This window comes from Hirundo rustica, chromosome 5 (genome assembly GCF_015227805.2).
Source record: "Hirundo rustica isolate bHirRus1 chromosome 5, bHirRus1.pri.v3, whole genome shotgun sequence".
Taxonomy (NCBI): Eukaryota; Metazoa; Chordata; class Aves; order Passeriformes; family Hirundinidae; genus Hirundo; species Hirundo rustica.
In genome coordinates, this window is record NC_053454.1 from 35,568,124 (window position 1) to 35,585,037 (window position 16,914).

Genomic DNA, 16,914 nt, shown 5'->3' on the forward strand with positions numbered 1-16,914 from the left:
ATTCCTGTTTTTACCCTACTGTCATCTCTCCCATTATTTTTTTACTTTCTCATATAATGTCAATAGATGTACAGTAGTACTAGTTTTCTGAGGCTTTTTCTGCTGTTATTCTGTGCTGAAAATGGCAATGGGTGTTTTGTGATAAACTCTGATGTCAGGTAACTATGTATTGTCCCATAGTTCTTATTCAATGAACTTATTTAAAATATTTATTTCTTAGGTTTTCTGCCTTTAAAACAGTAGATTTTCCTGTAGAATTATTTTTTTTCTAGTATTTGTATAGTCTTTTAAACACTGAAGAAGTAATCACCGTTGTTATTATGAAGGGTAATCTTAGGAAACAGGACCAAAGGAGTTTTAAGATATTCCCGCAGTTGTCTGCATGCAGAATTAATTGCTCCAAAAGCATTTATGCATTTTTCTAAGATCTTGCACTGATAAAAAATGCACAGAGTCCATGGGTATAAAACCCCCATAGTCTGTCCCTGAGGAAAGGCTCAAAGTGATCCCTGGACATCCAAAGCCTTGTGCTGCTGAAGAGGGGAGCTGCCTGCTGCCAATGCTATGGAATGGCAGGAATTGCAAGGACAGTTTGCTTTTCACCCAGTAATGGATGGGCTCAGAGATGGAATGCTCTCATCTAAAAGTCTGGAAGGTGTCACACCCATGGGAGTGTGTAGCAGATGCTCGAGGTGGGTGACTTGTACAGCAGGTTACTCAGTAAGACTTTGGCAGCAGTTTACGTGTATGGATTTGCACATTTTACCTCTGGCATTTCACAGTTGGCTCTAATACACTAGGTTGTGCTTAAACAAAAGTAGTCTCAAGTTATAACTTTCTTTCTCTTTTTATAAGCCTATTATGCATACTTGGGTATTTTTTTATCTTCTATATATTTAGCGTATTCAATGTTTAGTATGCTATATTTTTTACCAGGAGCTATCCAGACATTTGAATACTGTCTTCCATAATATTACTTATATTTACAAAATAGCAAGGGGTTTCTGTTTGGCTAAAATGTGTACATATTTGAAAATGGCTTAAACTGTTCTCTTGAGGAAATCTTGTATACAAATTTTTATATGAATAAATACTAAACAAATATATATGACTATTTAATATTTGTTAATTAAAAGCAGTAAATAAAGGTTTTAAAAGACAGAGGAAATTATTACTTGGCTTATCTAGGCTAAAGGAAATAGAAACATACCAAATTAAGGGACAAAATAAGAAATTACATACAGAAGCTACATTTATGGATTAGACATAATGAAAGTAGACATACTGTCTTTAAAGAATGCCCTTTTTTTTTTCTTTTGATATATCTCTGGTACTATGATTTAGCATAGCATAAAGCCTTTGGAACAAGTTAAAATATATTGAATCATACCTGTTGAATATCTTATATGTCATTTTTAATTGACCTTTGTCTGTATAAATATTTAAAATATATATGCCTCACTCTGTCTCCTACAGGTCCTTTTTGCTGTAAACTGGTAGTGTTTAGGAGAAAATGCAGCTTCTGATTACTGACTCAATGCCTGTTTGTCTTTTTTCAGCCAGTGGTTTCCACTTTCTCTGTCTCTTCAGAAGACAAGAGTTCAGTGGGATGTGAGAGATCTTATGGGATTGATGAGATTTGGAAGAGTCAGAGATGCTGCATTCGTGAAACTAGGCAGGGTAGTGCCAGAAACTTGAGCATGCTTACTGAAGAAATGTTTTTTTGTGGAAAGAGGCACTGTTTTAGACACTGTGATGGTGGGACAAGAGGTTGGCATTTTATAATTCAAGAGCAATTACCTTCACTTAAGAAGCATCACACAGAGTAAAATATATTGAGAGAAAATCCAATTATATTTTATTTTCTGTTTCTGTGCTCTTTGGTGGATGTCTTTATTTATTCCTGTGAGGTATTTGAGTGATGCTCAAGGAATTGGTGTTGCGGGCAGAAGAAATTCTTTTGTCAGAAGTGTATGTCCAAAAAATTGGCATAAACCTATGATGATGAAAGGAATTGGACAGATTTTTTTTTTTTTAATGGTTTTCCTGTTAATTGAGAGTCCTCATCATTAATATCATAGGTGACCAGCAGGAATTGTGAATATAGGTATAACCTAGGGCTGGCTGAATAAAATCATGAATTGAGGCTCTGCAAGGAACTAACTGTTTAACCTTTCATGCCAACCATGTTTACGTTTAATAGGTCAAGTAGCGACTGAGAACTCAGAAGCTGGATTAACCTTTCACAGGTTTTCTGACAGGCCTGGATATTATACTTGACCTAAACTTTCTATGGCCTACAGTCTTTAATTTTCAGAAGTGTTCCTCATGAATAAAACATTCTATTTACTTTTTAAAAAATATAATTAAGTATCATATAACTTTTTTTTTTCTTTCTTGTAGGATGTTTTGAGTGTTGCATCAAATGCCTGGGAGGCATTCCCTATGCATCTTTGATTGCTACCATCCTGCTCTATGCTGGAGTTGCATTGTTCTGTGGCTGTGGACATGAAGCACTTTCAGGAACCGTCAACATTCTGCAAACCTATTTTGAGATGACAAGATCTGCAGGAGATGTTATTGATGCCTTTACCCTGTAAGTTCTCTGCTCTTTTTAATGGTTTCCTTTTAAAACTGCTGAAAAATTCCATGGGGGATATAAATTTGACTCAAGAAAATATTTTTCTAGTGAAAATCATAGAAAAAATAGTTTGAATTAGCTTAGCAGATGAAGTTTTGATCAAGCTGATATTTTTAGTATTTACAAGCAATTTTCAATACTATTAAATATCCCACAGTTTTAATTAATTTATTACTAAAATTTACTTCATATAATATTGATTAATCTGTTCCCTGCATCCTTGCATCTAAAAAATCAAGTAAACAAAGAAACCCCAGTGTCCACATAACTCTAAATAGATAAAGCAGTCTTGTGCAACAAGTAACAGTTCTGTAAATAAACACTGTAAAGAAGTGACCAAAGAGTTGTACAGAATCCTGAGACTTGAAATATCAAAATTCTATCGCCTCTGGTTTTTCTAGAATTAAGCTGTTTTGAAAGTTTCATGCTTTACTATTCCTGAAAATCTGTTTCTGGAAGACCTTTGTTTTGCTGAGCATCAACTTCTCTTTGTTAAATTTATTACAGTAAAAAAATAATAGTTTACTGTATGCTGAAATGAAATGAAATGCTTTCTTGTATCTTTAAAATTATGTTTTTAAAACATTATTTTCTTAGATATTTGAAATTCAAATTCTTACCTGGCTGCTAATGGTTGTAACTAAAGCTGAAGATGGCTAGCCATAATTTTGTAATTATATTCCTTCATGAATATTTTTTGTAAAAGTGAAGAGATTTAATCATCAAAAACATTGATCTCCTCTGATGGTCCATAACAAACATCTCAGGGCTTAGTAGTGATCAAAATGGAAAACTCAAAGCGAAACAGAGAACATCCTTATGCCATTGTATCACAGAATTTTTAGGTTGGAAGAGACCTTCAAGATCATCGAGTCCAACCCATCTCTAATGCCTCAACTGGACCATGACACCAAGTGCCACATCCAGTCTTTTTTTAAACACTTCTAGGGATGGTGACTCCACCACCTCCCCAGGCAAGCCATTCCAGTACTTTATCTCTCTTTCAGAGAAAACCTTTTTCCTAATATCCAGCCTATATCTCCCTTGTTGCAGCTTGAGACTGTGTCCTCTTGTTCTGTCTATTGTTGCCTGAAGAAAGAGACCAACCCCCAGCTGACCACAGCCACCTTCCAGGGAGTTGTAGAGAGTGATAAGGTCCCCTCTGAGTCTCCTTTTCTCCAGGCTAAACAACCCAAGCTCCTTCAGCTGTTCCTCACAGGGTTTGTGCTCCAAGCCCCTCACCAGCCTCGTTGCCTCCTCTGGACGCACTCAAGCGTCTCAACGTCCTTCCTAAACTGAGGGGCCCAGAACTGGACACAGCACTCGAGGTGTGGCCTGAGCAGTGCCGAGTACAGGGGAAGAATGACCTCCCTGCTCCTGCTGGCCACACCATTCCTGACACAGGCCAGGATGCCCTTGGCCCTCTTGGCCACCTGGGCACACTGGTATAAGTGCATCTTTCATTCATACCATTAATTCCGTATACAATGTTGGTGTCTCAAAGAATGCAAAGAAAGAAGGATTATAGAACAGGAGATACATGGTTAAAAATTGAGTCTAGGCGGATTCTTTAGTCTAGAAAGGGGGCGATTAAGAACTGTTGCACGTGTGGTCTGTAAATTCACAGTATTATCAATAAGACATGCAAGATTAGATTGTCTTTCTATTCCAGTACAAAAAGGAATCAGAAGAAAGCAGTAGGCACTAGATTCAGCAGGAGCAAGTTCTTCAATTTTTTCACGGCAAAACAATAAACCTATTTGCATGTGATGAATGCCAGAAGCTTTAAGGCTTCAAGGAAAGACTGGATAAACTTGGAAAACAAATCCATTGGTGGTTTCCAATGACACACAGATTTATCCAGCTTAGGAAGTAACAAAGTCTAGGCTAGTGTTGGAGGTTATCCTGTTGACTTGTCTGCTCTTATTCTTTCCTTATATTCATTGTTTGACATAGAAAAATTAATTAGATATGTGTTTTTAATGTGACTGGGTACCACTGTTTGCATGAGAGCTAGAAATGGATCTGAAATTTCTTAACTTCTCTTGGATTATGTTATCAACATCCTATCCAAAGCTTCTCTGTATGTTTTAGGTGTATTCACTGTGGGATTAGTGGCCAGAAGGGAGCTTGAATCAAATAAGTGCATCACTTAAATTAAAATTTCTTCTTTGGATCAAGGAATTTTTATGTCCTTGTATATATTGGGTTGAGGGGAAGATGTATCTTTTGCTTTGCCTTTTCAGATAGTCATTTAGAATAATGAGTCTGGCTCGACTTGGTGGCTAAGGTTCATTGTTATCCTGAATGAAAGATCAGTCATTTTATTAGGCTCTAACTTATTTTATTAGTCCCTAGGTAGCTATTAGTGCAGAACAGCCACAAATCAATGCTTTCTCTTCATAGCATGTTTTCCAGCTTCTCTCTGTCACTTACTAAAGTGAAAGTATCAATCAGGGAATATAGTCCAAATGCATATAATTCACCGTAAAAGATTAAGGAATTGTGAAGGCAGTTTTTTCTGCCCTGACATTTGTTTTTCTCATCTAGTAGCTTTTGTATCTGTTTGTTTTCTTTGGTTTTCTTTGTTTACTTAAAGAAAAAATTAAAACCAGTTCTTTCTTTTGGCAGACCTACTGTGGTGAAATTTGATTTTATTCAATTGTGAAAAGTATATCTAAACATATGTCTTAAAGGCAAAAGGAGCAAATATTTTGACTAAAAGCAGATGAGCCATTGGTTTGAACTGGGTGAACTGTGTGACTCTCAAAGAAATTTGCACATGTTAATTTTCTACCTGTTTAAGTAGATATTACACTGATTATAAAATAATTTTGTAGGGTGAATAAATCCTTTATATCATCTCACAAGTATTGATTAACCACTGGCCGTACAAAAACTCTATAGCGATTACACTGTTGAAAGACTCAAAACCACAAAGAAGAATATGTAAGTAGAAATAAATGCTGTAGTGCCTACATTCTTAAAACAATACATACTGAAATGTAAATAAAGCCTAGGGGTTTGGGTTTTTTCTGATTAAAAATGATAACAACTTCTGAAAAAATCTAACAGTGTGCCCTACTCAACTGTCCTTTTTAAAGGTTTTTTAACACAGGCTCTTAATGCTTCTAATGCTGTGAAGTGTCTCAGGCTGCCCTGGAGTCTGTCCTTCTATGATAAATGTGCCAGGCAGATGCTGCAGTGGACTGAAGTGGGTTAGATTCTGTTTAATAATGTTTATGGTTTCTGTCTATTTTTTTATTAACATGCTGAATATCAAATGTCATTCATTATAAAAATCAACCCCTACCTGAGAGCTATTTATGTGGGTGGCAAGAGCGGAAGGCTGTTCTAACTGTGTCCACAGGTGTTTGTTCTGAATGCAAATAACACAACTCATAAGTCACCCTATCTTTATCTCTGTCAGTGCAACTACTGGCTGTAATTTAGAAGAAGCAGTAGACTCCTGTAGAGAAAGCGGGGCATAATGGGGGCATAAACAAAATCTGAAACACCCTCTAAATACCTAAAATAAAAGCCAGAATACCTAGATCTAGCAAGATCATTCAGAAATGTCCATATCAATGTCCTGAGGGCATCAACAGCCCTGACTGTCCATGCCTGGCCTCCCCTCAGCCTTCCCACGCTCCAGGACCACATTTCAGTGAAGCTGGAGGGGCTCAGACCCTCACCACAGACTCTCCTGGCCATGGGATTGGGGCTATTCTGGGCTGTCCACACTCCACATGATGTCTTGACCCTTGGGAAGAGATTGATTAAGAACCTGCAATTGGCAGCAAAGTTCCCTTGGAGCATTCAGCCCCTGGGGATTCAGCTGAGAACGACAACCCTGTGGAATCAAAAAAGTGATCTGAGTGCTGGACCTGCAGACTGGTCCCTCATTCCAACTCCCTCGACTACTCTCTGAATCCAAAGGGTATATACCAGCTGCAGGTCATATCTTCTGTGGAAATATTGACAAGCAGTAAATATTTGTAATTTAAAAATTATAAGCAAGTTCTGCAACTGTCATTTAAATTCTATAAGTGCCAGTGAGTTACATAAATTTTCTCAAATTTATGATTTTCTTTCCAAGTTAAAATACAGAATGGTTATGGTCAATAATTCCAAAGTTATGGAGACAACCTAGAGGGATGCTGGTTAGAATAGAGAGAGTGGTTTTTTTAAAAGGATTTTGTCTCAAAGGACTGGATTATAGCCTGACTTTAGTTTCTGCAGGGGAGAAATAACTATTCTAAATACTTGAAAGCTATTATAAATCAAATGTGTTCAAATTCATGAGAACACATGCTGTATAGACAGGTATTCCTTATGGACAGAACATATGTTGAAGAATCCCATAGCTGAATGGTACACTCTTCTCTCTTTAGACAGTCATTTTTAAATCCACAAACTTTTGATAAACTGGATGGCTATAAAAATATTTGGATTTATCAATATGTGGCCTTTTTGTTGGGACTAACCTCTAATTATATTGCTTTCTGAATTACTTTTGGGAAGCCTCATTCTGTATAGTTCCAGAATTTTTCACTATCAACGTTATCACTGTTCTAATAGTAGCTGCTTCCCTCCACCCCCTCCCCCACCAAGTGAAGGAATGCCTGTTTGAGAATTTGCAAAAGTCATAAGCCTTTTTTTTGGATGTGGATTCTTTCAACAGCTGCTGAGTAGTCATTTTACTTCTTTGTGATCCAAAGGAAGCTTAAGAAAATACATATGATGCTTTAAATTACCCTGAAAACTGCTTTTATAATATTCAACTTCAAGAGGTGAGTGTTTTATGCTGCTGACTTTGTCAGTTTAATAGCTCTGTAGGTTTCACTAAAACTGAGCAATCTGCTTCAGGTGGATGTGGTATTCAGCCATTCTCCTAAAATAACTCAATAAAATGCAGCAAACACTATCTGCCAAGTACCAGGTATAACTAGATTTTCTTATTTAATCACTGACTTTGGGAAGATTGCAGACAGACATATAATTATCAAGCATGTATCTCATGAGGTGGATTTTTATATCTTTCTGGTATTTGGAACAAACTCCAAAAGAAGATTTGAGAAAATCAGCAACACAAAGTATGTTTTGTGTATTTCCCAAGAGCATCCTTTTCCAGTTCTTTCTCTGTAGTACATGAGGCCAGTTAGTGCCATCTGTCACATGTTTGTGATATATAGGCCATGGAACAAGGGAATCGTGCTCTTAGAGTGGAGAAGGAAGAAATCTCCCTCATAGTAACACTAAGCCCATTTTCCTACTACAGTCGAAGCTAATTCAGGTCGTTCTAAATTCAGTTTCTTTAAAGGTGTGAAACCAAACAGTAAACTAAATGAAGTTGCAGTCTGTAAATCTGTTGTCACTGTATTCTCTACAGAAAGTTTCATAGACATTGTATTGGTGCCACCTTCCTAGATCTAAAAATTTCCTTCCTTTCACAGTGTGACACCTGTGTTTCAGGTACTGCTGTGGCCAAGTTTGACTTTTCTGTTAGTGTATAGTGAAGCGTTTGTTAAGATGGTATTTTTTGTAATATACGTACGTATGTACAACTGTTTTCTTTTGAGTAAAACAAAAAAAAGGCACAGAATCTTTTCTGTCTCCCCTCTTAGTGATAAAAACCAATGTTTTGAGAGGTAGATAAATGGATGCTATGATTTTTTTGTCTTTTCTGTTCGTTTGTTAATTTTGCTGCTATCACTGGTTAAACGCTAGTAGCACTAAAATATTACTGTTAACCTCAATATTTCTACACTTATATTGGTAGAATACTGTGAAAGTTATTACAATGTGACCCACTATAAAGGACAGCTAATATTAAATGTGATATTTATAAACATTTGCATTGGACTGTGTGATGATTCTGTTTAAGGCACCTACTTAATACACAATAGTAGTAATCTGGTTTTCCCTATACATTTTTGATCTCTTACAAAAGATTGACTTTCTTTAAATCTGAACGCACATTATGTTTTAATTCTATTTGTATTCTGGAAAGCAAAACATATAAGGCTCTGTATCAAGTATTTGCTAACTTATGCAGGCCTGTGCCATAGCATGCTTGAAAACAGCACCTGATATTGAATAGAAGAATGAAGTTATCTCTGCCTTGAATATCCAACCTTGACCCATGTTTGGCAGAAATCACCAGAGAGAGCACAATGCCATTGAAGATGCAGTTTACTTAAGGGGAACGTTTTTTATTTCGTTGGAATAATTGAGTCATGTATAAATAGCAACACTGGACAAATACAGCATATTAAATATTAGATGCAGAACACAGAATTTTAGATCTGGTATCATTGGCATATGTATCAAATCTGGCAAAAAATTATCAGCACCTGAGAACATGACCTTTACAAGATTATACAGTGCTGAAAAGTCACATTTACTGCCTACTCAGCTATATTATGTAGTCCAGTCTTCTGTATTCTGTTAAAGGCAATACCAGTGAGAACACATGTAAGTCAAATTTAGGATTTGAAAATTACTTGCAAAGACATAGTCTTCATTTTATGAAATTGAATAAGGAAATTCAGAGTACCACATGAGAGTACCAGTGGAATAACCTGGAAATTTCATAGCAGTGCATGTGAGCACCAGCAGAGTGATCTTACATAAAGAATTTATTGGTCTTCTGTGTGAATAAAGTCTCCTACTTTTCAGCAGACATCTGTATTATTTAGTATAGTCTTAAGTAGCTCTCCTTCCTGGTTGACTGAAATCTTAGATTAGCTATAATCGCTTCATGTCCTGTGATTTTCACTTTCTCTGTAGGTGGTTCATCTCCATAGAAATATCTTTTTCTCTTTTAACCACCTTTATTTCCCTTTGGTCTTAGTTCACTTTACAAACAGATAAAATGGAAAGCCTATATTTATATGTAATATCCATATTGCTAAATACGCTTTATGTACCATGTAAAACTAACTTTCTATTCCACAGGATATCTGAAAAGTGTAAATTCACTATTATGATCCCAATCTGGACATACAGTAGCTAGTTGTCAGTCTTACAATGTCAGCATGTATTTTGTATGTCTCCAAATTTATAGTTGTACTAATGAAACACTCACAAACTCTGTGATATGCTTTTGCCACATCTTTTTACGCTTTATTGCTATAGAAGGTTGCCTGGGAATTCAGTATCCATAGAGTGCAACAACCATCATGTAATTCCACCAGAAGTCAGCACAGTACTCTGCACTAGTTCCAGTGGGGCTTTCGCCTTCTTCAGACAAAGAAGGCTCCTGATCTCTTCTGTAACTCACATCTCTAGAAAGTTTCTAAGAAAGTAGTTTTGGACACAAAAATTTTGGTTATAGAAACTCCCCAAACAATGTTGAGAAGAGGCCTTGTCCATCAGTCATAGTAAAAATTCAGTGGTTTGTACTCAAAGATTTCATGATTACTAAAATTCTTATGCTGGATCTTTTCCTGTTTCAAGAAAGTTACAAGATTCATAGAGCAAAGGTGTGGTTTGTGCTGCTTTTGCCCTTCTTCCATTAGTTTGAGGATTCTGTATGGCTTTTTAGATGTTCTGCAAGAAATCTCTATTCAACTGTTCCATTCCTAGGAAGGAAGCAACATACTTTTAGAGGATGATGATCTTCTATTCTGCAAGCCTGTAGAGAGTTGGACATAACAAATTAAAACCAATGGGTACTTACATCACATCAGCTTTGTTTCAGAGTAGAACAAGAAAATCTGCCCCTTGCAGAATGTGACTGTAACTTGTATCTTCTTTATATAATATTAAAAATCCGGCTTTAGTTTTGAGCAAATTTTTTTGTATGAATCCACCCAAAATTTCTTTCAGAAATACATAATCAAAGTCTCTGTTTTCTTTCTATTTTCTTTCTATATTAATAAAAATTTCTTTTGCATTATTTTTGATCTTATCCTTTTTCTAGTGTGAATCCTTTCCCTTATAATTTCCTGATAAACTTTAGCTGAGCATTGTATACACCAGTTTTATTTTCTTCCCACCTGAAATTTAGAAGTTAGACTCATTATTAACCTAATCTAGAAAAAACTTCCTCATGGACTTATGCTGACATTTTCTCGGTACTTTCCTTTTTTCTCTTCACGGTGAGAGTATATCAGTTTCTTTTACCTCTTTTGGGCTGTTACTTGGGGGTTTTTGTCTTACATTGCAGGCAGCACACGAATATCATTAATTCTTCTTTCTCCCAATGTGTTTTCCTTCTGCAGTTTGTCTTTGTCTGTTTCCTCCTTTTCCTAGCAAATTCTCTGTGTTTCATGGTGCCAGCTATCTTTGCTCAACCTATTTAAGTGAACTGACACCAAGAAATTGCTCCCAGCTGGTTTCCAGGAGAGCCTGAGCACATCTTTTGAAAAGTTCTGCAGGGCTTGGTTTCTGGATAGCCTAAACAGACCTTTCTGCTTGCAAACATCCCCTTATATCTTGTCTTCTAAAAACACATTTGCAAAACTATTTCTAAAACCTTGAGACAGCTTGCGGAGGGAAGCTGCTATCTCAGGGTCTTAATGCCCTCTTAGGATCAGTCCCTTAGGGGGCAAGAGGATTGGTATGGAGGCCAGCATTTCTGGTTTACAGAGTAACAGAGATTATGGTGGGATCTAGATGTAAACATCAAGTATTCAAAATCCTCTGTAACTGAAAGAGAAAAAAATTTAAAAATACAAAGAACGCCCCCAAAATTGGGAGAAGCCCTTCTAGCCCAGTGATAACATTTGCATGAATTTCTCATACTTTTAAATTTTCTATGCAGGCTGAAAAAAGAAAAAGGCTTTCTTTTTTTTTTTTTTTTCATTAGCCATTTTACTGTGGTAGTCTTATTAATATTTCAGTACTTTGATTGCTTTGGTATTTTATTTTTCTTATTATGTTTGGGAGGTTTTTAGCTTGGAAATAGACATAATTTCCTCAAACTACTTGCATTCAGAGAGTATAGGTACATTTTACTGGCAATCATAGTCTATTTAACATCTGTAATATCTAAATATCATTGTATATATAGGAGAAGTTATGTTATAATTCTGTCTCATGTTTCTATTCCTGAATGTATAAGTCCAGAAAAAACTAGTCCAACAGAGTAATATCTAGTATTCTGGTGTGTAGGCCAATAAAAACCTTTGGAATATTAAGCTTTTATTTGTTCAGGCTAAAGTGCACAAAATTTATTTGAATATAGTGGGTTTTTGGGGAGCACGAGAATCGTGTCACAGAGAAACTAGTGTGAACTTTAGCTGTTAATTACAACTAAATGTCTGTACTGCAGTCTTACATTCATCAAATTTTAAAAAATAAAATACCCTAGCAAGTATGTGGATTGTTCCAAAATGATATTAACACACTTTTCACAAGGACCTGCTGAACATAGACATAGTCATTCAACAAATAGTTTTATTTCTTCCTGATTTATTATAATTGTTAATACTTAATTTTGCCAAAACACCATGAAAATACACAGTAGGAAATCTGCAACATTGGTCTGACTCACTAAGAATGTTTTCACTCCCATCTGACTTGTCTCTGCTGGGATAGTCTACTTGGTGCTCAGTTTCAACCTGTTCATTGAGAAGTTAGCATTGATGGCTTCCCTGAATACCTTCTGCCAGAAGAAGTGTTTTCTCTAGAGATATTTGAAATATGCTTCCTGTTGGATAGAATCCAGATTGAGACTAATGAATTAAGGATTCTGGTTAATACAGTATAATTAATTACCTAACAGCAGAAAAAGAACTAAAAATTGAAGGATCAGCTTGATTTAAATCGCAATTTAAAAACAGTTATGCTTTTGTTTTTAACATTTCTGAACATAGTGTTGTGAGGAAAGGCAGATCTAGAATCCACTTCTGGAGAATCTACTAGATTAAGACAGTACGCAAAATATGGCTTAGATTATTCTATATTTTTTAAAACAAAAGCTTTTACTGACTTCAAGATGATTTTCACATTTATTTTATGCTTAGATAGTCATTCAGCTTATTCTACTCAGCTGCCTAGATCAGAGTAGCTTTAGTCTTCACATAATGTGTATTTTTCCAATCCTTTCAGAAGAACAAAATTTTACCTTTATCATTTTGTCTCCTTTCTTTGCTCATTACCTACCTCTTTCCTTCCATTCCAGCTTTACACAAGTGTAAGCCCTCCTTGTTCTTCTTCTTTGTCCTTACCCATCTTGCCCATTGGCTCATGTTCACCACCCCTTCTGCTATTCCCTTCTACCTCTCTGATTGCTCTCATGCTCTGTCTGCAGCGTTTGAGAATTTGCTGAAGCACAGGTGGCAATTAATCTCCGTGAGTTCATCCACAAAGAATCACATTTTATTTTAAACAAAGGCAATTTCCATTTTATAAGGTCAATCTTTTATCTATTTTAACTTAATGAGAAAATAAAAGTTTATGTGAACTGTATTAGATGCTGCAGAATAACTTAATAGCAATGCTATCTTCATAACTTTATATATAAAAAGTTATTGCTGTAATACATTTTCTTTAAATACAGCAGACGCTAAATGTATCTATACTGCAATACAATTCTATGTGGCTTTTAAAGAGGTAGTTGAGTGATTCTCACAATTTTTGTTTCTCTTTTCACTCTTTATAGGAGATTCTTTTCCCTTGGAATAAATCTGGCTATTTCATCCCATGTAGTTTGATGAGTAGCGATTCTATGACCTCTCTGTAATGAGAGGATGGGGAAGAAATAGATTTCTATATTTGGCTAGTGTTGGGCTATATATATTTTTTTCCTTTTGTGAAAGAAAGGCTTAAGTAAAAGTTATTCCTGTAGATGCACATAAGGCCGAGGGAAAAGCAGAGATCTCTTAGTGCACTTTTTGACACAAGAAGCTCAGTGGGAGACACAGAACAGATGGTTTAAAGGGCTGTTGTGAGGACTGAAACAGTCTCTGGACTTCTCAAAACTCTTAATCTCTTTAGGGCAATGTGAGCTTGTAACTGAGCACATAGAGGTCTGAGAGGAGCTGCTGCTGGCAGAACTCCCAGACTTCAGCCACTGGTGAAGGTGACAATTGTTTAAAGTATATTATGTAGGAATTGGAAGGGGTTTTTTAGAATAGTCTCAGAGTTGCTGTGTATTTGTTTTCGTAACCTTTTTTCAATTACTAATGAAAAATAGGCCTAAAGCACAGTTTTGATGTTAAAAAAAAGTTACAATGGATGTATTACTGTCAAATCATGTAAATGGGATTTTTATAATGTAATCAGAATTATATATATTAAAATAAATTTCATCTGCATCATCTCATACCATCTAAAGTGTTAAATTTTTTCACCCTTTTGTTCACGAATCTATTCCATATAGAAACCAACTTACTCTAGTTTTCACTTGAGTATGAATCAAGAAGCAATGTACAAAAAAAGCCTGGAAGTGCTTTGGTCTTAAAATGTTAGGGAAAAACACAACCTGTCTCATTTCCAGAAGCACTCATTTATAGAACTTCTCCCATCCCCAATAATGTCAAAATTTAACTGCATTTTTTAATGTAGATGTGAACCTGACCTTAAATCTTTTGAAAACCACTCAAGGTCAAAGATAATCTGACAGGATTTTGAGCTTTTGTTATTGTATTGTACATGTAAAATGTGTGTTGTGAGTTGGCTTTTGAGTAATGATGGAAAGTGTGGTTCTAAGTAATTGTTATCATTAGATATTTCCTTTCATAACAATAAAAGTGTTAATCATTGTCTTGAGAAAACATCCAGTGTGGGTAATGGAATGTCAAAAATCATCTGGCAGAGGCTAATGGTTCTCAGTCTTATTTTTTGTCTTTTGTTGTCAGGAGGTGTCACTATCTTGACCTGGAGAATACAGTTGGAATTTAGTACCATCTTAAATCTGTATATTGCCATTTTACAAAGAGTTGCACAGCTCCTGCCCTGTCACATCAACAAACTGAAAATTTACTGTGGCTAGTTTTCCAGAGAAGTTCAAGTAGAAAACTTTGAAATCTGCTGATCTAAGGCTATGGTCAGTAGGAGTGTTTCCAAGTTTAAACAGAGCAGAGAGGTGCTATTGAAAATTTTTCATGACCAAATGCTGGTCATGACAGAAAGTTTAGGAAGCACAGGCTCCTTGGGCCAATGTGGAATTTAGAGGCAGTGCTGGGCAGAACGACACAACCCAGGTAATCATCTCTGTAGTGAATCGAGCCTTCTAGGACTGCATGTCACACTGCAAGCCATCCCTCTGTTGCTTCAGCCGTATGTCTGTGAAATGATGTTTTAAAGCCTCCTTATAGAGGAATTCCAGATGATATGACCTCATTACTTCTGGAATAATATGGTTCTGGTTTGAAGTAAGGAATCTCTCTTGATGACTATAATGAGAAGATAGCACAGAAATTGCAGCTTGAGAACTACTTGTAAGTGCAGAAAGTTTTATTGAAGATCGTAATTAAATATCATCTGTAACCTAAGTGCTGGATAGAATGTGTGACTTAGGAGATGTGTCAGATTTTTTTCTTCCTTTTCATTTTCTTTTTTTTTTCTTTTCAATTTCATTTAGAGGAAAAGTACTGAAAATTAACTAACGTTTAAATTGATGTGACAATTTTTGCTGTCTTAACTAAACAGATCCATTTTTACATTTAATTAGATTAAATTATCGACCCTGTGTTTCTTATATCAATGCTATTTTATTTCAAAGTTTATTCCTGTCCTCAGCTTCACATGTCATTATGGCACATCAGCACTTACACTGACTCCAGTCAGTTATGAAATTTGAGGCTCAGGGGGTCTGATTATCTCACCCTGAAATTTCAGAGTCAGCTTTAAATATTTATGTAGATAATTAATTTTTGCTGTTCCTATACAGGATTGACATCTTCAAGTATGTGATATATGGTGTAGCAGCTGCATTCTTTGTATATGGCATTCTGCTGATGGTGGAGGGATTCTTTACAACTGGTGCCATCAAGGATCTCTATGGAGATTTCAAAATCACCACTTGCGGCAGATGTGTGAGTGCCTGGGTAAGTGGCTAAGAAAGCTTTTGTACCTACCACAAATTCAATATGCTTTGTATATATTTTTAGTGCCTTGTGGTATGTATTTTTTTGGTTTTGTTTTCCTTTAATATTTTGTGATAGTTCAGTGCTTAAAAATTACAGCAAAGGAGAACAGAGTGTTATAAATATTCTCTGTATTGGTTAAATGTTAAATAATTCTTGTTACCCAGGAGCAATGAATTCTACCAGCTGAATGAGAAATCTCGTTACCTCAGCAACATAAGCTGTACTGAGCAGGACTAAAACTATAAGGCCTTCAGCTCTACTGGGAATGAAACATTTCCTTTAATAATATTTTCAGTTATTTTAGGAATCTTGCCTGTTCCTCTTTTGGAACAAGCTCAGACCTGTCATCAGGTTCTATTTTGTTTTTAAATGGCAAACAGCCCATTATATTTACTCCTGTGTTAATCTCTGGTTTGGAGACACCATTTGCTTATGACCCTGGAAAACTTGGATTTAAAAAATTCTGATTTGCACTAGGACTTAAATGGAATTTTGTCATACTAAAATTGTAAAAGTATCAGGTAAATAACTAATTTTTTGGTATTTGACGGTTCTGCATCTAAGCTAAGAGGCCTGTGCATTTGGTAGCTGTTGGAGCTGGATATTTCTGAAAATACAGTCTGCATCAAACCTCATATTCTGTGATGAATACTAAATGAATAAATACAGCCAAATAGACCTGGGTGTTAAAGTACACTTATTTTTATGCTATATTAATGATAAATAATATATATAAATTAGTAGGCAGGGTTGGGTTTCCCACTGTACGCTACTACAACTGTCGACAGTTAAGCGGAATACAGTCTAAACAAATATAAACAATAGATACCTCCAGTCACACAAGGACTATCAAAAATAATATTTTGAATATCCTGAAATTTAAGGTTAAACTGGTCACAGATGATCTGCATCTTGTTAATTGGGAAATGCAGTCTGTAGGTCAGCTCTATATAGATGTAACCTGTTCCTCAGTAATCCTGTATTTTTTGTCTTTTTTTTTTTTTTCTTGTCATCATTGTATGATTTTGGCACTTTGACCAAGACTGCTTTAAAACCTTTAAATAAATATATTAAAAAAGACTTAGAACATTTAAAATAAAGAGTAGTCATTACTTATGCCAGCACTGCTTTCATCTTCTGGAAAGAAGTCTCTAATCTGTATTCACTGAGGACCTACTAAGTTAGTTCCAATTCTGAACTGAGTGGCAGGATTTTCAGAGCACTGTTTTT

General features: G+C 35.7%; 1 protein-coding gene across 1 annotated transcript in view; it reads left to right on the forward strand.

Moving 5' to 3' along the window:
• The window catches only part of GPM6A (glycoprotein M6A), a 115,615-nt gene that overhangs the window by 74,248 nt on the left and 24,453 nt on the right, over nt 1-16,914 (forward strand). The window contains exons 2-3 of the mRNA XM_040064484.2: nt 2,404-2,596; nt 15,486-15,642. Coding sequence (XP_039920418.1) covers nt 2,404-2,596; nt 15,486-15,642 — 350 coding nt within the window. The remainder of the gene's footprint in view (nt 1-2,403; nt 2,597-15,485; nt 15,643-16,914) is intronic.